Here is a 23,162-nt window from a genome sequence, read left to right as displayed (position 1 = left end):
GATTTTTTTTTCAGCTATGAAACAAAAATGGGACGACAATATCTGTGCTTACACAGCAGCTCAAATGTGCCTTAAACCACCTCGAGGATTAAAACAGTTCATACAGGTGGTGGGGGGGCGGACAACAGCTCTCGCTCTCCGCCGCCTCCCGTGGGAGCGGAAGTGGCTGGCGCCTTGGAAAAGATTGTGCCGCGGGGCGGGACAGCAGCAGCGGCACCACAAGCGGCGCCCGAACCAGCTGTTTCGCAGCCGCTCTGTGCGCAGAAGGGGAGCGGGCGTGAAGGCACCAACCAATCAGGAGACGCTTCCTTTGGGGCAGCCACTCAGAGCCGCAGTTAGATTAGCCAACCGGCGAACTCCTTTCTCTTTTCCGAGGGTGGGAGGGGACAGGGCAGCCAATCGGGAACGAGCCAGAGTGGGGCGCAGCGGACACCCCGCCACGCTCCGGCCGCGGGGGGCGGGGCGCCGGCCGGGCCATGCTGATCACGCTGTGCTACCTGTACCTCTGGGCGCGCTGGGGGGCCGGCTGGGCCGCGCTCATCCGCCGCACCGTGCGCCGCCTGCACCGCGCGCGCTGCGCCTTCGTGTTCGGTCACTGCTGCAGCGGCGGCGCGGGCTGCCCCCCTCCCCAGCGGCGGCGGCGCAGGCAGGGGTCGCCCGGGCTGGGCGAGGAGCCCGTCTGCCTCCGGCTGGGGGACAAGGTCTTCTTCACGGAGGAGACCCCGCAGGTATCCGCCGCGCCGGCCTCCTGCGTGGGCGTCCGTGGGGGGGTGGCCTGAGGGCAGGCCCGGGGTGGGCAGGTGGGGCGTGTTGTGGGTGGGGTTGGGGGGCCTGTGGGTGGGTGTTTGGGGAGAGCGAGGGGGTCACCCGCTTAGTAGCGGGAAAGGCTTGTCCTGGCTGCGACAGGGAGGTCGGTGCAGTGGATAACTCCTCTTGGCCAGCCCAGCTCGGGTGAGAACAGCCCCGCTGCCCAGGAGCACAGTCATTGGATTAGCTGTTGAGAAACTGTAAATTGAACAGCTACACCCCACTGCAGTACTAGTCCCTCTGCCTCACACCCTCCCCTGGCTATTGTAAAGCACCACTTCACTCGAGCTGGGGATTTGTGTGTGTGGAGGGGAGTCAGGTCAGGGACAAAACTGGAGTTAACCTCAAGCCGACAATGGCATGAAGGGAAGCCCTGTGTTAACTTTCCAGTCATCTGAATCCAAAGATAATATCCCTGTCCCAGGGCTTCTCAGAAATAGGACATAGGGCCATAAATATCCACGATAGGTCATCAGTCTCATAGCAGCAGCTGCTGTAATTCCAACAGAGACAAGGTGAGTGAGGTAATATCTGTTATCGCACCAACTTCTGTTGGTTAGACAGACAAGCTTTCAAGCCACTCTGACCTCTTCCTCGGGTCTCTCTCTCCAACAGATGTTTGTCCAGTAAACAATATTACATCACACACCTTGTCTTTCTAATATTTTGGGACCAATGGGGCTACAACTAAGCTGCATACAACAATGTAACTAAGAGTCATCAATAAATTTGGTGCTGTAAAAACAAAAGGTTAAAGACTATCTCTGTTTCAAAGACCTTGCAGTCCCTCATCAAGATGTAACTATTAGAACACATTCGTGACTACAGTCTAGTGTATACACCCAAACATCTACTACTGGGTTGAGTTAAAGCCTAGTGGGGAGCCTGGGTTTTAACCAGACCAGTTTAGCCCATGTTAGGTCATATCTATGCTAGGGGAAAAGAGGTGTTTTTAATCTGTGTATTGAATGTGTTAACATTTTAGTTTAGACAAGGCAAACTGTTAACTGGTTAAGGTAATCCACAAGATTAAGAGTTACTTCAACAAATTAACAGATGTTAAAACATAACTTGTCTTGTGTGCTAGTGTGTTAAAATCCTAGTGTAGATGTGCTTTCAATAAAGTCCAGATAACATTCTCATAAGCACATTAGGGAAACGTGACCTAAATGAAATTACCACAAAGTGGGTGGACAACTGGTTGAAAAACTGTACTCAAAGTAGTTATCAATAGTTTGCGGTCACACTGGGAGGATATATCTAGTGCAGAGCCAGGCAAACTTTTTGGCCTGAGGCCCACCTTGTGTTTTGTAAATTGCATGGAGGGCCGGTTAGGGGAGGGGGGTTGTGGCCCGGCCTCCACCTCCTATCTTCCCTCCTGCCCCATGCAAACCCCCTGTTCCTGGACAGCCCCTCTGGGACCCATGCCACCCACACACCCACCCACCCATCCAGCTCCCTGTCCCCTGACTGCCCCTGGACACCCTCCAACCCCTCCTCTAATTTGATGCCCCCCCCGGGGCCCTTGCCCCATCCAGCCACCCCTTCTCCCTGTCCCCTGACTGCCCCTGGAACCCCTGCCGCCCTATCCAACCCCCCCTCCTTCCTGACTACCTCCCAGGACCCCTGCCCCCATTCAACCTCCTGTTCCCCTCCCCCGACTGCCCTGACCCCATCCACACCCCCGCCCCCTGACCACCACCCCGAACTCCCCTGCCCTTTATCCAACCACCCCTGCTCCCTGCCCCCCTACCCTGCTGCCTGGAGCACTGGTGGCTGGCGGTGCTGGAGCCGGGCCATGCTGCTGCCGCCACCACCTGCATGCAGCACAGAGAGTGTCAGGCTGGGCTCTGCAGCTGTGCTGCCCTAGGAGTTCACAGCCCCACGGCCCAGAGCGTTGTGCCAGTGGCGGAGAGAGTGAGCTGAGGCTGCGGGGAAGGGAGGACAGCAGGGGAGGGGCAAGGGTGAGCCTCCTGGGCCAGGAGCTCGGGGGCCGGGCAGGACGGTTGCGGGGGCTGTAGTGGGTTAATGCAGGGATTTATCCTGGCTCTGGTATTAGTCAATATTTGCATTAAAGTTCTAATGTAATGGAGAATATGCTTACAAAACTGCAGATGATACCAATCTTGGGGGAAGGGGTTGTTGCAAGCACTTTAGAGCACAGGGTTAAAATTCAAATACAGTAAAAACCCATTTATCCAACCATCCATTATCTGCCTCTCTGTATTAACTGAACAACCAGCATGCACACGTCCAGAAGCGGATGATCTCTCCTGTGGCTGCTAGATGGTGCTGCAGCCTCGCACTTTCCCATTCTCCAGATTACCTCAATTTTTGATAATCCAATCTGGCCTCAGTCCCAGTTAGATTGGATAAAGGAGGTTGTGCTGTAATCTTGAAAAATTGGGGTATTGGTCTGAATCAATAAGCTGAAATTCAGTAAAGACAAGTGCAAAGCTTGATACTTCTCAGGGTTGTGAGGCACCTTGCTACCGCTTGCCTTTAGTGTGAGAGCTTTCTCTGAACTTGCACTCCAAGATAGACCAGAACAATCCTTTGTCTTTATTCATAAACAGGATTCCCCCTCTACTGTTTTGTTTCTTCTTGTAGACTTTTGCTTTTGTTGATTTCACAATCTCTTAATTTGCTTCTGGTTTAGTCTGCAAATAGGCATACATTATTAGGGATATAATACACAAATAGCCAGACAGGGTCATAGGTGTTTGCTGCCTGAAAGGAACATTTCCAAGGAATGTCAGTCACCTGGTTACCTGCCTTAACTCCAAGACCATAAAAATATAATTTTTAGTGTAGATATGTAACTCCTTAAATATTATCTATACATATATTTTGCAATGATTATGATGACTAGTGGGCTACTGGCTCTTGGTAGACCCTACATGTCATCCTTCAGTGAACTATCATGCATATATCCGATGCAGGGGATCCCTGCAAAATACTATGCACCTTCTGTGCCCTCTCCCAGTTGGCACCAACTGGTTCCTGGGTCACAAAAATGCTGTGCTTAGGAAGGAAAAATCAAGCATAACTACAAAATGGAATTTAACTGGCTAGATGGTAGTACTGCTGAAAAGGATCTGGGGGTTATAGTATATCACGAAGAGACTTATAATTCAGCAATGTGATACAGTTGTGAAAAAGGCAAATATTGTTGGGTGCATTAACAGGAGTGTTGTATGTTAAGATATGAATGGTAATTGTTCCACTCTGCAGTGTTGGTGCCGTCTTAGTGGAGTACAGTGTGCTGTTCTGGGAGCCACACTTTAGAAAATATTTAGCCAAATTGGAGAGAGTCCAGAGAGGAACAACAAAAATGATAAATTTAGAAAATGTGATATGAGGAAAGGTTAACAAAACTGGTCTGTTTTTATTCTTGAGAAAGGAAGAATTAGCGGGGAGACTAAGTTTTCAAATACTGTATGTTAAGTGCTTTTATAGAGGACGTGGGTAAATTATTCTCAGTGTCCACTGAAAATAAGACAAGAAGTAATGGGATTAATCTGCTGCATGGGTGTTTTATGGTTTTTTTTTCTTAATCTAACAAAGATAGTGAAGTACCGGATAGGTTACAAGTTGAGATTCTGGAATCTCCATCACTGCAGTTTTAAAAGAACGAGTTAGACAAACACCTCCAAGGTACGGCCTTGGTATACTTGGTTATGCGTAAGCATGCGGGAATGGACTCGGACCTCTTGAGATCCCTTCTAGCCCTATGAATCTATGTGTTCAAATCACACCTTTTTTCCCCTAGTGAAGGCAAGGTCAGAAATACACTGCCTTGTCTACACCCCCCTTTTAGGAAATAATGGCTAACATACTCTAAGAACATGTGAATCTTTGTCTTTACTATGTTTTATAGTGTAGAAGGTTCGTGCCGGGGCTTGACCATCCTGGGCAGGAGGGGAGCTACACCGACTCACTACCAGTGGAACAGCGGTATAGTTGGCGGGGTCAGGGCTCAGGCCCTTTGGCACAGGACTGAGCCACAATACAACAGTTAGGGAGCTCAGGCCCTCTGGTGCAGGGGCTGAGCAACAGTATAACAGTTAGGGAGCTCAGGATCCTATACCTGAGCATTGGGTGAGGGGGAAGTCTGCCACCCGTGAGCAGGGTGGCAGGGGGGGACGCAGGCCCACCCACTCCACTGCATCCCAGCCCGGGGCCTTAGCAGCGGCCACTGCCGCTGTGGGTCAGTGGGGTGTCCTGACCGAAACACACTGACATCAGCTCATATGCGTCTGCAGCCTGACCAGGGTCGGCTACCCCCAGGCTACTTCCAGGTTCCCCCTCAGGGCCTACCTCATCTGTGGCACCGGGCCCAGTCCAGTCCACCAGCATGGGTTTCTCTCGGCCGGGGCTTGGTGGCAGGTCCGGCAGCTCCTCGGGGAAATCTGGCCAATTGCACTCAGGCGGCTCCTCCGGGTAACAGCAGGGACAGAGGGGCTCGGGTGGCATCTCACCTTCAGGGTTGGTGTGGGGAAGTTCCAAGGGCTCCATGCAACGACGGGAGCAGACAGGCTTCGGTGGCTCCTCCTCGTAGTGGGCGCAGGGCAGCTCCAGCCAGTTAGGGCAAGGGCCTTGGAGGTCTCTCGGCCACACATCTGCTCCCTGCAGTGGCTAGGGCCTCACTGAGTCTGGCGGCCGGCTTTTATACTTCCTGTCCCGCCCCTTGACTTCCGGGGGGCGGGAACAGGCATTGGTGGCTCCGCCCACTTGGGTGTCTGTAAGGGCACTCCCTCTGCTGGGCAGGAGGGGAGCCACACCGACTCACTATATATAGATAGACACAGGGGAGATGGGATGCCCTCTCTCCCCCTTATTTTTAGAATTGTAAGTAGCAAAGATGGTGTGCAAAGCATATTTTGAGCATGAGTTTGAGAGCCGGGAACTCCTGAGATCTGTTCCTGGCTCTAATGCTGATTCTTAGTTTGAATTTGGTCAAGTTCTGGGATCCCTCTATTTGTAAAACTGAAAGAATACTTAACTAGCCCATATTGGGCTAGGTTTTGTGAGGCTCAGTTAATGTTTTTTCAGCGCTGTATATAAGTGCTAAATTTTATTTATAAATATCCTATTTCTCTCCCTGAACTCTGGTGATGTGGAATAAGTATACCTGGCATCTTCAGTGCATCCTCCTATTCCAAAGTGTTGAACACAATAAAATTTTCCTTTATTTGATTCTTGTTTTCTAACATTTCAGGGAAATGTCTGTATATTGAAAGGGAAAACTTCCTGTGACAAATTTAGATAGTTTTGTGTTAGTCATATTAAGAAGAAATCTTTAGGGTTTAAATGACATTTTTGACATGTTATGTTTCTAAATGAAATTAATTATCCTTGAAAGATGCTGGCTTGATATCCATAAGGGTTGAAGACCTCTGTAACTACAGGGCAGGTGTCAACAAAACACATTTTCCTGGACTGCCCCAATTTTAATCTGGTGGTGGCTACCTTTAGTGGCAGTTGTTTCCATGTCTTTTCAAAGTGTACTTGTTTGTGGAGTCTGTGGAGCCAAACAATGGCTTTTGGTGATGAAATGTGACATGGACACTTGTTCATTGGGAATTGGACTGAGATCAGTTCATTTCAGACATATTTTTAATGTTTTAACTGCTAAACGTTGATAGTGAGTTTACAATAGGAGTTGTTAGCCTGAAATTTTGATGGAAAAATTGAATTGTTGCATTTTACAAAGTTATGTTGTTTAATTATTTATACATAAGGCTACGATTTAGACAGGGAGGTTGCGGAAGTCACGGCATCTGTGACTTCCAGTGACCTCCGTGACTTCAGCCTTCAGGGGCAGGGTCCTCCTGCCGCCTGCGGGGGCAGGGAGCTCCCAGCCGCTGTGAGTGCCGGGAGAACCTCCTGAGCTCCCGGCCGCCACGGGCAGTGGAGTTGCTGGTAGTGGGGGAAGTTCCCAGCCATTGGGGGCAGCAGGGAAACCCCTGAGCTCCCGGCTTCCATGGGCCCCCGGAGCTGTGGGCGGCAGGGGTACCCCATAGCTCCTGGCAGTGGGGGCACCCCACAGCTCCCAGCTGCTGTGGCCGTGGGGAAACCCTGGAGTTCCTGCCTCTGTGGACCCCTGAAGCTGTGGGTGGTGGGGGTACCCCGCAGCTCCCAGCTGACACAGGAGACGGGGGCATCCCACAGCTCCTGGCCCCCACGGGCAGCAGGGGACCCCTGGAGCTGCAGGTGGAAGGGGTATCCCACAGCCCCTAGCTGCTGCAGGCGGCTCCTAGCCCCTGCGTGGCTGCCCTGCTTCAGGTGGTGTGGGGACATGTATATCCCCATTTTGTCAGGGATAATTTTATTAAAAGTCATGGGTAGGTCACAACTTCCATTAATTTTTCTTTTTTTGCCCATGACAAAATCTTAGCCTTATTTATACAGTGCTAAAAGTGTGCTCTAGGCACTTTGAAGACAGGTAGGAAGGCAAGATCCATGCAGTAAGGACCTTTGTTTAATAAATTATGGAGAAGATGGATGGGGCTGGAACTTAAAGCCATTTAAGTGGTCAATTTTAGTCTCTGTGTTATTAATACTATTTTGAATGTTGAGAGGTGTTTTTTGCTGTTTTTTGTGCTGCTTTCCTTTCAGGTAGGTACTTGGGAGGCTATAGGCCTACCAGAAGTATGTTGTTAGGAGAGGGTGGAGGCATGGTGAACTAGGTCAGAGCGGGACTCCTGGTATAGGTGGGCCATAATGGAAGAAGCCACAGACAAGTGGGTGAAGGATATGAAGGGAGCAGTTACTTAGGCAGGTGGTGCCTTCTTAGTTTAAAAGCAAATACTTGTGCTTGCTAAGTGTTAAGAGGTTTAAGACTTGAAGTTAAGTGTGTCTAATTCATTCGGTGAAGAGGTCTGATTTCCACTTTGAGTTGTGGTCTGTGGTTGGTCATCCTGTAAATTTAGGACTACGTGCTACTCTCAATCCAATGTGCTGCTCCAGCTCATGACAACGGGAGGTTTTCACAAAAACTGAGGAGTAGAATACGGCTTTTATGTAGTAACTAAACTTAAGCATTCATTCGTTCACTGCCTTATTGTCACATTCAGCATCACACGGGAAAATATGCTCACCTTTAGAACCAGCATTATTTCTGCCCTTTTTCTCACTCTATCTGCCTTTCTCTGTTTTGCTTCCTCTAATGTTTTTGCCTCTGCAATTTATTTCCTGCAATAGCTTCACTCCTGATCCATTTCCTAAAATGATCAGCAATGAAAGAGTTGATACCTATATTTAAATGCCCTCAGTGGGCTTAAGGGTTCACCTCTCATTAACATAAATGGGAGAAGGGAGAGATTGCATTTCTGAGCCATAGTTTTAGGCCATGTCTACATGAGCACTTATGTTGGCAAAAATTTTGTCACACGGGGTGTGAAAAAAACACCCCCCGAGCGACATAAATTTTGCCAGCATAAACGCTCGTGTGCACAGCACAATGTTGGTAGGAGACTCTTTCCTGTCGGCATAAGGCGACTACATGGGCGCTCTTAGGCTGTATCTACAATGCATTTTTGTCGGTAAAATTTTTGTCAGTCAAGGGTGTGAAAAAAGTTTTATTGATGAAAAGTGCTGAGGTGGGCAGTGCTTTGTTGGCTGGAGACATAAGGTGCGCAGAGTAGACATAGCCTTATAGCGGCACGGCTGTATTACTGTAAGCTCGTAAATGTAGACACAGCCTTAGTTTGCAGATTCAAAACGATGGTAGTGCCTTGGTTTTAGCTCAGTTCAGTTTTGGAGATGTTATCTTTGAAGCATAAAAGTTTGAATATTTTTTGTTTTTAAATGAAAGTTAGATTCTGCAGAATCTGTCCATGCACTATACGTACAAAAATTCATCTAGTAGGCTGGGTTAGGCTGGTGAAATGGTTGTGTAAAATGTTTTAATTGCATGATTAAATATGTCCTGATGTTACAATTAGATAAAATTACTGTATACAGTGTTAGATTAGAAATCACTTTTAAAATTCAGAGAATTTATACAACAAAAACTAATCCAAAGAAAGATATTGAACACTCAAAGCAACAAAATAAGGAAAAAGCTTAATTAAGGAGGAAATGTAATATACCAAGAACAATGGGAGATTGCCTGTTACCTTACCTCACAGTAGTTAAGCTTTAGGTCTGTCTTTGATATTCTTTGCTTTTATGGATTTGTCTCAGCCTTAAAGGAACACTGTTGACTTAAATTTGGGCCCATATTTAAATTTGGTCAAAACAAGTTTTTATAAATTTAAAAGCTAATAGAAATGTTTGCCATAAGTCTTTTGAATGTCAGTGAAAAGTTATTTTAAAACATATCTGCTAGTTTTTTGTTTTGTCTTAGGGCCTAGGAGTCCCAGTGAAAGACCAGACCCCATTTTTGTGCTAGATGCAGCACAAATACAGAATAAAAAGTGTATCCCTGCCACAAAGAGTTTACAATTTAAGTATCAGACAAAAGATGACAGGAAAGTACAGACAAATAATTTGATGCTACAGGTCAGCCTAACAGGCAATGGTCTTACCACACCAGCAGCCTAATTAAGTTTTTTGTAGGCATTGCAGAAATAGAGAGTTTAAAGGAGGATAATGATGTAGCTTTGCAGATATTTATGCACAGCTTCTTCATAGTGTGAGGGGAACATGGGAGAAAGCGCGAAGGTGCTTGTTTGAAAATTTAACAAGCGGACAATGGAGGCTGGCATCATGGGCTGATCAGAGGTGGGAGTTGACAACAATAGTCAATGAGAAGATAGGGAGGTTCATAATCTATGAATGATAGGTTGAGGGAGGGATAGGTCATGAACGGTGTTGAAAGTGAAGACAAAGAGCTTTTATTTGAAATGCAAATAGTGTAGCACTAAGAAACTTATATGAAACTTATTTATAAAAAATACTGAAAGTAAATTTTTGATATTCACTGAACAAGCTGAGAATTGCAAACAGAAAATTGATTTTAAAAGTTTTAAAATTGGGTTTCTAAAATTTTTATTTGTAAACAAATCTATTTCTGTATTGCATATTAAAATGTAAAGTGTCCCTTTAGCCATCAGTGATGGTTGTCTGCTTTGATATAGATATATAAAAATATTTAAAATAGTTTTTGTAGTGGTTATATATCTGAATATTATCTATGTATGTGGAAAGGAATGTTTCTTAATCTCTCCTTTTTGCTAGCATTCAAATGGTTCTCTGTACGTGGATGTTCACGTCAGGTACTGTGGCTGCAGTTGTCACCAACCATTTAAAAAGGAATGTAATTGAAATGTTTATGAAGCATACTATTGATCAGGTAGAATCAAAAATTCATAGAACTGGAAGGGACATTGAGAGGTCATCTAGTCCAGTCCCCTGCACTCAAGGCAGGTCTAAGTATTATCTAGAGTGACCATCCCTGACAGGTGTTTGTCCAACCTGTTCTTAAAAATCCCCAATAATGGAGATTCCACAACCTCCCTAGGCAATTTATTCCAGTGCTTAACCGCTCTGACAGTTAGGAAGTTTTTCCTAATGTCCATCCTAAAGCTCCCGTGCTGCAATTTAAGCCCATTGCTTCTTGTCCTATCCTCAGAGGTTAAGAAGAACAATTTTTCTCCCTCCTCCTTGTAACAATCTTTTACGTTATCATGTCCCCTCTCAGTCTTCTCTTCTTCAGACTAAACAAACCCAATTTTTTCAATCTTCCCTAATAGGTAATGTTTTCTAGACCTTTAATCATTTTTGTTGCTCTTCTCTGGACTCTCTCCAATTTGTCCACATCTTTCCTGAAATGTGGCCCAGAACTGGACACAATACTCCAGTTGAGGCCCAATCAGCGCGGAATAGAGCGGAAGAATTACTTCTCGTGTCTTGCTTACAATACTCCTGCTAATACATCCCAGAATGATGTTTGCTTTTTTTGCAACAGCGTTACACTGTTGACTCATGTTTAGCTTGTGATCCACTATGACCCCCCAGATCCCTTTCTGCAGTTCTCCTTCCTGGGCAGTCAGTTCCCGTTTTGTATGTGTGCAACTGATTGTTCCTTCCTAAATGGAGTACATTGCATTTGTCCTTATTGAATTTCAACCTATTTACTTCAGACCATTTCTCCAGTTTTTCCAGATCATTTTGAATTTTAATCCTATCTTCCAAAGCACTTGCAACCCCTCCCACCTTGGTATCGTCTGCAAACTTTATAAGTGTACTCTCTATGCCATTATCTAAATCATTGATGAGAATATTGAACAGAACCGGACCCAGGACCGATCCCTGTGGGACCCCACTCGTTATGCCCTTCCAGCATGAAGTACTCTTCTCAGGAAGCAGAAAAGCTTTCCTCAAATTACATGGGTAAAGAGGAAATGTTTTCAGTAAGCCACGAAAAGGCTGCCAAATATTGACTGAGTTGGTCCATAGAACAGTCTGTTTCTCTGCTTCCTTGCTTGTGAACAGATGCCTTAATGCTTGTTTTTCTCTTTCAAAAACCATGGCGACAGAATCTAAGGAAAGTTATATAGTTGGTTCAGGTTCCAAGAAAGCGTATTCTCCACTTGACTAGAGGTGATGGGAGTTATGCCTGTTGATTTACAAAAGTCCTGTGTGGTTTACTCTGGATTTACTTGCACCATACATTAAGCTTCTCTTAAACAATGTCATTTTTGTCCTCTTTGGTTTGGTTTTTGGAAACACAGATGCTCTTCTGTACTTAAATATTAAAAGATAGCTTTTGTGTCTATAGTATTGTTCAAACAGGCTGTGTTATAAGCATGTCGTTTTTGCATTTATAATTTTTTAAGAGGTTCAGAAATTTGGTCTCACCCTTCCAGAGAAGTGCTTTTCTTATATAAAATGTTTTTAAAAGTTACTGGCCATTTTTGAGTTTTAAGAGTTCCAAAAGAGTTATGACTTTTAATTAGCTTGTCAATCTTCAGGACACGGAACTGTTTCTACCCATGTCTGTACAGTGGGCCCTCAAACCTGATTGAAAATTTGAGGGCTACAACAGTACAAATGAATATTTCTAAATGTACTCTTTAGAATGGATTCAAATATTACTTAACACTCTTAAAGAGAGAGCTTTTTGTAATCTAATCACTTGTTTTTTTTCTACATGATTTTTAAGTGCTGGTGATGTGACATATTGGTCTCTATCCTCTCTCCAATAGTTACATCATAGGCAGAAGCAATACAGAATTCTCCACATAGTCCTGAACCTTATGGTGAGGGTAGTTCAATCCTCCTACCTTTGACTCCTCTGAGGCTTTCAGTGATGGGGTTGATTGTCTACTGGGCTCTGGACTGTGATCAGTAGCTTCCTTAATACAAGGTACCATAAGGTCATAAATGGCAGTTTCTCAAGATTACTTCTGACCTTTATCAAACCAGGTGCTTAAGATAATGAAAAGCTTTATAAGCCAATTCCTGTTGACTTTAAAGAGTAGTTGTATTGACTCTGCACCTTGCTTTAGTAAAGCAGGCAGGCTTTGGTGATGTAACCCATTACCAGTCCCTTCAGTTAATTCTTCATTAGACAAATAATTAAAAATGTTGACATATTTTCATTTGAATACAGATCGACTGTACACCCTTAAGGCTTGAGTCAGGGAAATTCACACTTACTCTATTGTGTGAAATTAATGAAGATTCACAGCACCTTGTTTGACCTGATTTGCTCCCAGTATAGTTTAGTGCCAAAAAAGGTCTGTGTAGTTTTGAAATATTAATGATAGTTTCTGTAAAATACAACTGAAAAATAGTTAATTCAGCCACAAATAAATTTTAAACACGTTTTTTTGGTAGAATAATAACAAATATTAGATGGTTTGCTTAAGTGTTCTGATCTTTCAAATAATTTTTCGACATTGCTGCTACCGGATGTAGTTACAATATTTATAAACATGCTCTCAATAAGTTGTAGGATTTTTAAACATTGTTGCACCTGAAATCATGTGATGTAGAAAGGAGAGAGGATACAGCATAGTATTGACACATCAGGAAAATCACGTTTGGCTATTTTTAAAGATGTGTTGATATAAAAAGAGCCAATCTGGCTATGCAAGAAGAAGGATGGGGAGACTGGATGTGCTTTTAATTAGGCTGCAACTTTGTTCTTAAAATATCTGGGAGTACCTTGCAGATAAAATTGTACACTACAGGTAATTTCATGATGATTTCCCTATACTTTAGGGCTACCATCATACCTCTTCCTGTCCATTCTGGTTCCAGCCATCTTGATGATGGGACCCTACCAACCCTTCATTTGATGGTTAAGAGCACCAAGAAGAGGGGAAGGGTTTGACTCCCCGTTGTAGGAGCCCTGAACTCCCCTTTTCCCCTCTCTTTTAAAGTATACCTCCTTTAAAACCTTTACCTATCAATTTTTTATCTAATCGATGTCCATTCCCACTGGTGTACCTACACTGGACATCTGCCACAAAGAGGTGCCAGCAATTAGCTTGGTTGCCTCCACGCCATACCTAGTCAAGTTCCCAGACATTTACTGGTGCCTTCTTTAATATCAGCCAAAAATATCTCCACTCGCCAGTTGGAAAGAGATATCCCAATCTCTCTGAATAACTCTGGTGCCCCATAGGCTATGTCTGGATGAGGAACTGCTAACCACCATTGATTACATATAAACTTGGCCACCTCCCTGTTAACATACGTCCTACTCTTGTTGACCTTTGGGGGCTCCAAGGCTCCCCACCATACTTTGTGTTGCAACATATCAGACCAAATAAGTTGGACTCCTGGGAAAAGTTCTAGCCATTGTCCCCAAGTCCCTCTTGGCTTTGAGCATCAAGTCTACCCCTTTGCACATTCCCAAATTGTTGTCCCCAAGATGAACCTCAGTCGCATCCAGTGCCTGCTTGTGGGCCACCACAGAGTATAAAACGGGCATCAGCTGGTCCCATAGCATGCCCATCCTGCCAGCCAGCTCTGGATTGCTTTGTCATTGAGGCTCATCTGTGAACATCCAGGCAACCCGGAAATCTGTGTATGTGCCCAGTAGACAATACTGTGCCCTCAGATCCACACCACCCTCTACTTAGCCTGACTGCATGTGTCTGAAAGGAAACATGAGAAAATTATACCTGATTCCCAACCTGTAGTCTCATGTACAACCTATATGCATTAGAGTGCTGATGCCCAATTGCTTGAATTGCCCCAGACCCAGCTGTGTTGCTGCCCTGATCCAGAATGAGTGGGAACCAAATTCATGGAGGACTGGAAGCCCCAACCTCATCAGCCCCGATCTGAAAATTGTAACAAACTGATACATTGTTAGGAGGCTTGTGTCTCCATGAATAAACTGGTTTTATTTCATATATGCCCTCACAGACGTTTCTTAACTGGTCTTATTTCATATATGCCCTCACAGGGCAGATCCTGACATCACTGCCTTCTTGAAGCATAATGTATTTACCCCAACCTCCCTGATCTGTCTTTGATAGCCTCAAGGCTCAATCTATCAACTCCAAAGCCCTTCCTGAAGTATCCCTCTGTGACCCAACCCCTAGTTTGCTGATCCTAAAAGCCCCAAATATGCTACGAGGAATGCAGCCCTGAACAAGGCCACCTCTTGTCCACAATGACCTGTGCTCCAGAATTTGCACCAAATCCCTAAGCCTATTAACAGTGATGGAACAATGTGTGTCACCTGTAAGGGCTATGCTTTGTGACTGCCCCATTATATACCTCCGAACTAAAAACCTGCTGCAAGGATCAGGGTAACCATGAGGCCTACTGACAACTGTAAGAACCAATAGGCAACTGGGAGATGGTTGATGATGGCAGTCTCTGTGCTGCCAACGCCACTGTGTATTGAAACACCTGGTCCTCTGGAATCAGCCACATCATGGACAGGCGCACTCTCTTCTAAATTGCACAAAATCATTAAAACTTCTCTCATAGTTCTTAAATGTTCATGATGCCACCAATCTCTGCAATATACTGAATGGCATCAGATATCAAGGTTCCGGAGTGCTAGCAGCGTCCGTTTGGGTCTTTTGCCTCATTAACTAAGCTGCCCTGTGAGTATGGCAAGGTATCAATCGATACTCATCTGGGGCTTTCTTAGGGACCAAGCCCAGGGGAGACACCCACAAGTTCTTTATAGGTAAATGCTTGAATGGCCCGGCTATTCTACTAGTCTTCTGTTCTTGTGCAATCTTTTTCTTTACAACATGACCTAACCACACTAAGGATTTCAAATTTTTGGACGACATGATTTCTTTCCGCTACATAGGGGATTCTGAACCCTGAAGTAAACCCGTCCCATAAATATGTCCTATCTGTCTTGTTAGGTTAATTCCAAAGGAGAACCCTTAAAACCCCAAGCTTAACCAGAGATGAGGCTTTTGGCCAGCCCTCCACTTTCAGCTTGCTCCCCCATTTCTGCACCTTTAACCCCAGACCCTGTTTCTGTACCTAGGGGCCTGTGGGAGAGACTTGATTTACCACCTCCCGCAATCTATCATACTACAGTCTTCCCCAACCACTGACAGCACACAAATTGCTAATGTGACATATAGCACACTTTGCAAGCATGTCTACATTTTCAGATACTCCAAAAACACCCACCTTTGTTCAGTGCCCAGCAAATGTCATTACGTGCATCTGGCTTCTGCCAGGATTGCTGAGGAATGAACAGACTGCTTTCAGTTTGAACACAGGCCCCCCGATGTTATCTACTCTAACCACAGCATATGATGCAGTAAGTATGTCCCACCTAATCCTACCTTGCGCTGCAGCCTTCAACCTAAACAGTTCATTGTAATTAAACCATTATATGATATGCCTACATGATTATATACATATATTTGATTAAAGCTGGATTCTGCGTCTGCAACAACACCTGCATAAATTAAAAAGGAAGCTTCCCAATTTTCCCATAGTCTAGCCAACCTTGACCTCTTGGTTTCATTACCTGGCTTGCCTTGCCCTGCTTACTTTTTGTTACTACCTCCCTACGTAACAGGAAAATAATAGTTTGGCTTTAAAGATGTGTTGATACAAAAAGAGCCAGCCATATAAGCAGTGGGTTAGCTGTTAAATAGGTAAGTTACTGGAAAATTACTGTAACTGATGAAATCTTAAAAGCGAAATACTTGCTAATTAAGGAATATAAAGATACTTCAAAGCAACTTCCAAAATATATTGATGCTTCTTTGTTTCCTATTTCTTTTAGTCCCTGGATGACTTAAACAAATGGACTCTACTTCTCATATCTCCTTTTATTTATTCTGATAAAATACTTGATGCAGACCATATAGCATTTGTGACTGAAAGTGTTTCTGCCAAGGCAGATGATTTACAGACTAGCTTCTCAAAAAAGGTGAGTAGTTCTGTTCATTTTTTAAACAAAGTAGTTCTGACAAAGTGTGTTTAGTAGTTTAAACTATTTAATACATTTTGAAATTAAAAAAAGTTTTATCACGTGATAGGTGGATATAGAAATAGTGTGATAAGGGACAAAATATAACTTCCATCCAGATTATCATACCTATTCTTATTCATTGGATTTATAGCCCACCACTACTGTGTCTGTCTGGAGCAGCACTGTATTATATTTCAGGATAAAAATCAGAGGCATTTTACTAAGACCATTAGTTCTCAGCAATGCTCTTAAATGGGCTGGTGGATGGTAATTGTAAAAGCAATAGTTTAAAATAGGAAGAGAGAGAGTAGGTAACAAACAGCCTGATAAAGCTGGCCATCTGGTTATTGTGGTCTGTTAAAGTTGTAAGGGAGCTAAACACTTCGGTACTAGATTTTGGGAGAAATTTGTTCCCCTCCAGGTATGGTGAAGCCATGTAACACGAATGGTAGCGCCCTACTTGCACTTCATTGGTGGTGCCTTTTGGTCTGTGTGCCCTCCCTCAGTTCTATTAGGAAAGAAGGATGGTGTTGTGATTAAAGCACAGGACTAGGAATCAGGAGATTGAGGTTTTGCTCTGGACTGCAACAGACTTCCAGCATGACCTTGGGCAAGTCAGTTAGGGCTTGATTTTCAGATGTGCTGAGCAGCTACAATGCTAGTTGTTGTAAATGAACTGCAGTGCTTGGTAACTCTTAAAGACCCCTATTCATTCAGATACTTAAGCACGTGCCAAACATTGAGCCTGTGAAAAGTCCCATTGAAGTCATTGCTGAATTCAGGCCAAAACCAGGCTCTTAATCTGTCCCTCAATTTATCTTTCTGTAAAATAGAGGTAATACTTAACTCAATCAGTCAGTTTTATTAGCTTGCATCTGACATGTCTTTTGTGAATACAAACAGAGAAACATATATAATCTAAAACAACAGCAATACCCATATGATACATTAAATTGTCAATCAGAACCTAATTAAAACTCTCTCTTCTTCAGCGCAATGCTAAAAGGACAAAAATTGCCACCGATTAAATTACTTCCAAGGACTGAGACAATACTAAAAACATTATCTTTTTTGAGATGGTGATAAAGATTATTTTTTGTAAAAAAGAGGTAAAATCCAGCCTGCTCTTAGAAGCTGGAAAATTCTAAAATCCAAAAGATGAGGTAGATTTTCCAGCACTCCAGATTTATGTGGCCAAAAACAAAGATGTGAAGGAACTTTTCCATATCTACCTTTTATTGAAACAATTTCTAGTGCTGAAATTTGACCTCTGAACCAGACTTCGGCCCCATAAAACATCTGTGATATTACTTTAGCATTACAAATTCTTAGCACCGGGGCTGTTCTGTTCCCACCATATGAGTGTGTAAAACCGAGCACACCTTGAGCAGAGCTAAGGATCTTTTGTTTAAGCCTTTATGATAAGGGGACCAACAGCCCGAATGATGAAACTTTATTTCTAAATAAGTAAAAGCTAAGACTTTTTCTGCAAGGTGGTTTTCTATCTTCAACCCAATATGTGGAGGGGTCATCCCAAAAATCATGACCTTGGCCTTCTTATAATTGAGAACCATGTCTTGAGAATTACAATAAGAAGAAAAACGAGATAACAGGTAAAGGCCTTTTAGAGTTCGCAATACAACAGCCTTGTCATTGGTATATAATAACGCTGGGATAGATCTACCCTTTATTTGTGATGGAGAGAAATTATCTTCCTTTAAAACATACATCACATTGTTAATATATACATTTGAAGAGAAGAGGTGCTAGAAGGCATCCTTGACATACTCCCTGAGAAGCAGGGAAAATATTAATATGTTCAACTTTGACTTTAGTTCTTACCTTAGCCATATTGCCTTCATGAAGATTCTCCAAAATATACTGAAGTTTTAGATCGATACCCATCTCTCACAGGTATCTGGTCTCTGTGAATAGACTGAATCCCTGGACTGGATCTGGTGAGTCCAATCTAGCTAATTAAAGAGGGCTAGGCTACACCTGGGTCTGTAAAGGGCTACTAATAGACAGCTGGAAGGAGAAAGGCCTGAGACAGGCTGAGCCTTGTGAGGGAAAGCCACAGTGGAGTGGAGCTAGCTCCTGTGATGGGTCCCTGGAGCAATGGGCCAGGAGCTCAGGGAAGCAGTCCTCTGGCTTCTGTTCCAGGAAGGGAGCAAAGCCGACTGGAAGACTGCCAGGAGCTGGCGTGCCAAAGATCCCTGAAGCCTGGGGCCAAGGACTGAGTTAAGACTATTTTCTGTTTGTTTGATAACCTGCATTTAAGAAATAAACCTCCTTGAAAAGACTGGGCGTAGCAGTGCATGCTTTGGCACTTGGGAGAAGTGAACAGCCAGGTGACACCATTATTCTTAATTTCACCCAAAGATTGTCTTGGTTAATAGAATCAAATGCCATCTTTAGATCTATGAAAGTGGCAAGTTAATGCCCTCAACCACAGTATAGCTATAAATAATATAGGCTAGAATAAAACAATTATCAATTCTGGCTCTACCAGCCCTGAAGCTGGACTCTTCTTCATGTAGTAAACAAGCCCATATTTTCATGTTTGGATAGTAAATATCTAGAATAAATTTTCCCTGCCACATCTAACAGATCAATAGGTCTATATGAAGCAGGATTCTTTCTGTTCTCTTTTTTTAAAAAATAGGAACTATGATACTAAACTGCCAGCCAGCCAGAACCCTTCCAGTGTGATTAATGATAATCAATAATTTAGCTGAGACTGAAGACTACCAATCAGGAGTCTGCTGAAGGACTTCAGTGGGGAGATCATCTTCCTCTGGAGCTGTTTTCTGTCATTGGGCTAAAATAAAAGACTGGATTTCACTGTCTGCTACTGAAGGCCAGAGTAGTAAATCAGAGAGAGGATTCCTCATTTCATCTACTATAGTAGAATTAGGTTTAAAAAAAAAAATCTGGTTGAGGGGAGTCATTAAAGACCTGGCCAAAATGTGCTGTCCAGGCTTTATCGTTAATATGGGGTTCCTCAAACAATCTCCAAGGCAAATGCCTACGCACTGCAGGACCACACACAACTGAGGGAAGGGTGGAGTAGAGCTCTCAGTCTTCAAATTGGGGCCATCCTGCTATTCTCAAAAAAGTGGGAGACAGGACTCCTTCCCAGCTCACTCCATCTCGTTTGCTGCTAAGCGATCACTGCTGTGATATTGCAGCTGTCTACAAAGCGGACAGGGTGAGCTGCTCTCCAGATCCATCAATGCCAACCAACTCTCAACTTCAAAGTTCTGTTGAAACTTCATGAACTTCCACTAGGAAAGAGAGACTCCATACCAATCACACCTCAGTCCAACATAGATGATATTACTACCTGCAGAGCTCCCAGGGAGGGAGATTCCTCACTGAAACTCTTATCTCCACAGTCTTCACCTCATCCAGCAGATTCAAACTCCAAGGTTCACTACTTTTGCCATTCCAAATCTCCAGACTCCCCAAGGTTACAGAGCATTATTACTGCATTGAGGAAGCTTTTGCTTATTCACTCAGCAGCACAGATTCCCAGAAGCTTCTCCACTACTTCCTGCCTGTGTGGTCTGGGCCCCTCAGATGCTGCTCTCCCTTTACCCCTATGGGCAGCTCCTCCTTCCTGACGGTGAGCTCATAGTAATGGGTGGGTTCACTTCACTTCCCATCCTCTTAACTAGTGGTTTCTGGGCCTCAATCAACCCCAGGATCTGGCACACGCCTTCTCTTACTCAGTGGTTTAAGGCGGGCTACCACACACCAGGGCTCCTGTCTCCAGTCAGGCTTCCACCCTAATGCCCTTTGTGAGATAGATGAGTAAAGTATTGAAGCTAAATTTGTAATGTTTATAACGTGCTTTGAGGTCCTCCAGGGATAGAAGACACTAAAATATAAAGTAGTAGTATTAGAAATGTGACAGACAATATCCTATGATAAAGACAAACCTTATGGAATTAAGATAAACTTTATTGAATTAGGTTAAATATCTTTGGGGTCCATTGTGTTAAAAATGCAATTGCATATGTGTTATTTTAGAGTTTTATGTAACTCTTTTAGGGGGAGGGGAATGCTAATATAATTCTGCTGGTTATCAGCCCTTTGAAAGCAAACTCTGGGGAGATTTGCATATATTAGTTCAAACTGGATTCTACAGGGACCAACAGGCAAAAAACAGATTTTTGGATAAATAGCCTAAACAGGTTCAGGACCTTTTTCCTGATCCAGCAAACAGACAGGACCCCTGGTCTATGGAGGGCCTCACTCTTTAGGGAAGAGTTTGGAAAGAATGGGCCTACTGAGGCCCCCTAAAACTCTATACTGGTGCTGAGCTTAAGCAGTGATGAATTTGAAAACACAAGGAAAGCTGATGTGTAGGGGTTTGAAGGACTGCTCCTGCCACAGCCCATGTTAGGGTTGGAGTGAACTCTGGTAAACTTATTGGCATGTATGTAGGGTCTCTTACTGGCTTTAATATGTTTTCTCTGTAGTGCTTTTATCTTAAGAATAAAATAGGCTTGAAACTGATGTAGATCTTGGGTCTTTTGTGTGTTAGAATTTTTCTGCTCTTGATAGGGAGATTTTTTCAAAAGTTTATAAAATGACTTGCTGACTAATTTAATCCAAGTGGCTTACTTTTGCTTCTTGCCCCGAATCCTTTATGTAATTTTTGTATTTGAAAGGCATGTCAGTGGTGTATTTAAGTGTTAGAGCAAGTGAAGAGCTTCAGTTGTAGAATACAATGCTTTCCATGCTGCTTACTATAGGAAATCTTTTAGTGTGTGCTAGCCAGGATTTCCGAAGCTTTGATCTCTGGGAAAGAAGTATTTGTTGCACTCTTCTTTCTTCTCAAAACTGTTTAGAAGTGCTCTTGTTTACCTTTGTCAAGACTGAATGGAAGTTATGTAGCACCTGATACTTCGTACAAAACATGACCCTTCTTTGATAAGGTTGTTTTGGGTGTACTTGAGTTTATGTACTGACATTCTTAGCCACAGAGGATGCACTATGTGCAGAAATGTCAATTGGAATTGGGAACTCTATCTGGGATGTATTATTCCAGGGTAAAATTAATTGCAGTGGTTACTTTTGTTTTTTGTTTTTTTTTAAAGACAACATGGTTTTAAGGAAACTGGTTTTGAAAATGATATATTCAGTGATCTCCCTTGGGATACAGAATTTTTTTTTAAAGATCAGTCCTTTTTGAACTGATGTTTGTCACCCAGTGTTTGAATTGTGCTAACTTTATTATTTATGTTTAAGTTAATATTTTCTGTGTTGGTTCTGCCTGTTTGTCTGTTTTTAAACTGTAAACTCTTCAGGGTAGAAATGTCACCTTTGTTTAGTAATGCATGTTCATGGAATTGTATTTTTTAATTGATCTCTCTTTAGAACGGGAAAATATGTTGTTTTTTTATCTTCTTAGGTTGTAAAGTGGTCAGACTATTGTTCACCATTGGCCTATAAACCTGGAGAACCTTATAAACTAATTGCTGAAGCAAGTGTGGATAACTTCAGTAACCTTGGAATAGCATTCATGGAAGACAGACTTCAAATGGATAATGGAATGGTGCCAAGGAAGATTGTTTGTAAGTATCTTCACAGAACACTTCAGTTTTAGTGAAGTATCTTAGTGTTTCACTTATTCTAAGTCTCCTATTGAGTTCAGTGCATCTATACACAAAAATATATGCTTTTACTTTGGCATAGGAATAATCGTTTCACTGTCATCAGAGGCAGTCTGGTTTTAAAGGGCAGCTGTATTTTAAATTTAATGCCAAATATACGAATCTTTAAAAATATATTTAGACTGCTGTTTCTGAGGTTTTTTTATTTTGCATTTGTAATATGCGTTGTCAGAATGACAGCTGAAAAAAGTAGTTGAATGTCTTTAATTGAAACTGTGTGTACATTTTTTTCTTATTCCAGTTATTACTGCTTCATAAACAGTTAATGCCACCATTACTGTAATAAGCTTAAATTTTTGCAAAGTCCCTGAGTATCCCAGGTGCTACTATATAAGTCTTTAGAAAGGTTAATGTAAACATCACAAAGATAGTATCAAAGGGGTAGCCGTGTTAGTCTGGATCTGTAAAAGCAGCGAAGAGTCCTGTGGCACCTTATAGACCAACAGACATATAGGAGCATGAGAAGATAGTAATTTTTCTTCCTCTTCTTTGTTGCTCTGTACATTTTATGATAATGCCTCTGCTCTGTTCTTCCCATTTCATCTGCTCAGAAATGCATTTACTTTCTTTGCACTTCCACTTTTCATAGGTGTGTGTTTTTGTTTGTTTTTTGTTTTGTTTTGTTATTTAAACCAACTTCTGTTGCTTTTTTTATTCCTGCTTTCTGGGTCCCGACCTCTCTCTCCCAGTCCAAGACATTTGGGCTATGCTGCTCTTCATGCAGATTAGAGGCAGTTCAGACTTTTCCATCCCCTTCTTCCCTTGTGTCAGATTTTTTTGCCTCCATTGGCATAAAGAAAGGTGTGATTCAGTGCTTCCATCTTATCCAATATAATCCTAGATTTTATAGCTCAGTTTTGAACAGCAGTGAGCAATGTCTCTGTCTCCTTTCTCTCTCAGGGGACTGATTATTTTTTAGGGCTACTTTTCTCACTTTTCACCTTCCCCAATCATGGTGTAACAGCTGAAAAGATGATGCATCTGGGAGGAGACCCACTCAGGAGTAGCAGAAGGGATACCATGCTACAGCTGCTCTCAACCTGTGAACCCTTGTTTTGTCAAGAAAAGGGTCCAAAGCCTGGATCGCTTTCTGAAACCTTCACATTACATTCATACGGAATTGAAATCCTGAGCACCCACAGTTAACGCTGTCTTTTGTGGGCGTTATGGTGGTTTGTTCTCTCTGAAAACCACATCTTAAGTGTTTCAAGTTAGGCACCAAAAATCTAAGATTTTTGAAACTAGCAGACACTTGTGAAAATTTGTCCTGTATGACTTATCAAAAGTCACAATAAACCACT

The 23,162-nt window shown here is 43.2% G+C and overlaps 1 protein-coding gene across 1 annotated transcript in view; it reads left to right on the top strand.

Moving 5' to 3' along the window:
- Positions 1–280: 280 nt before the first annotated feature.
- The window catches only part of HLCS (holocarboxylase synthetase), a 206,696-nt gene continuing 183,814 nt past the window's right edge, over positions 281–23,162 (top strand). The window contains exons 1-3 of the mRNA XM_054048908.1: positions 281–728; positions 15,989–16,135; positions 21,600–21,762. Coding sequence (XP_053904883.1) covers positions 477–728; positions 15,989–16,135; positions 21,600–21,762 — 562 coding nt within the window. The 5' untranslated portion in view covers positions 281–476. The remainder of the gene's footprint in view (positions 729–15,988; positions 16,136–21,599; positions 21,763–23,162) is intronic.

Source organism: Malaclemys terrapin, chromosome 1, assembly GCF_027887155.1.
Source record: "Malaclemys terrapin pileata isolate rMalTer1 chromosome 1, rMalTer1.hap1, whole genome shotgun sequence".
NCBI lineage: Eukaryota > Metazoa > Chordata > Testudines > Emydidae > Malaclemys > Malaclemys terrapin.
The sequence above is the reverse complement of the archived record's forward strand: the minus strand, read 5'-3'. Positions and strand labels throughout refer to the sequence as shown.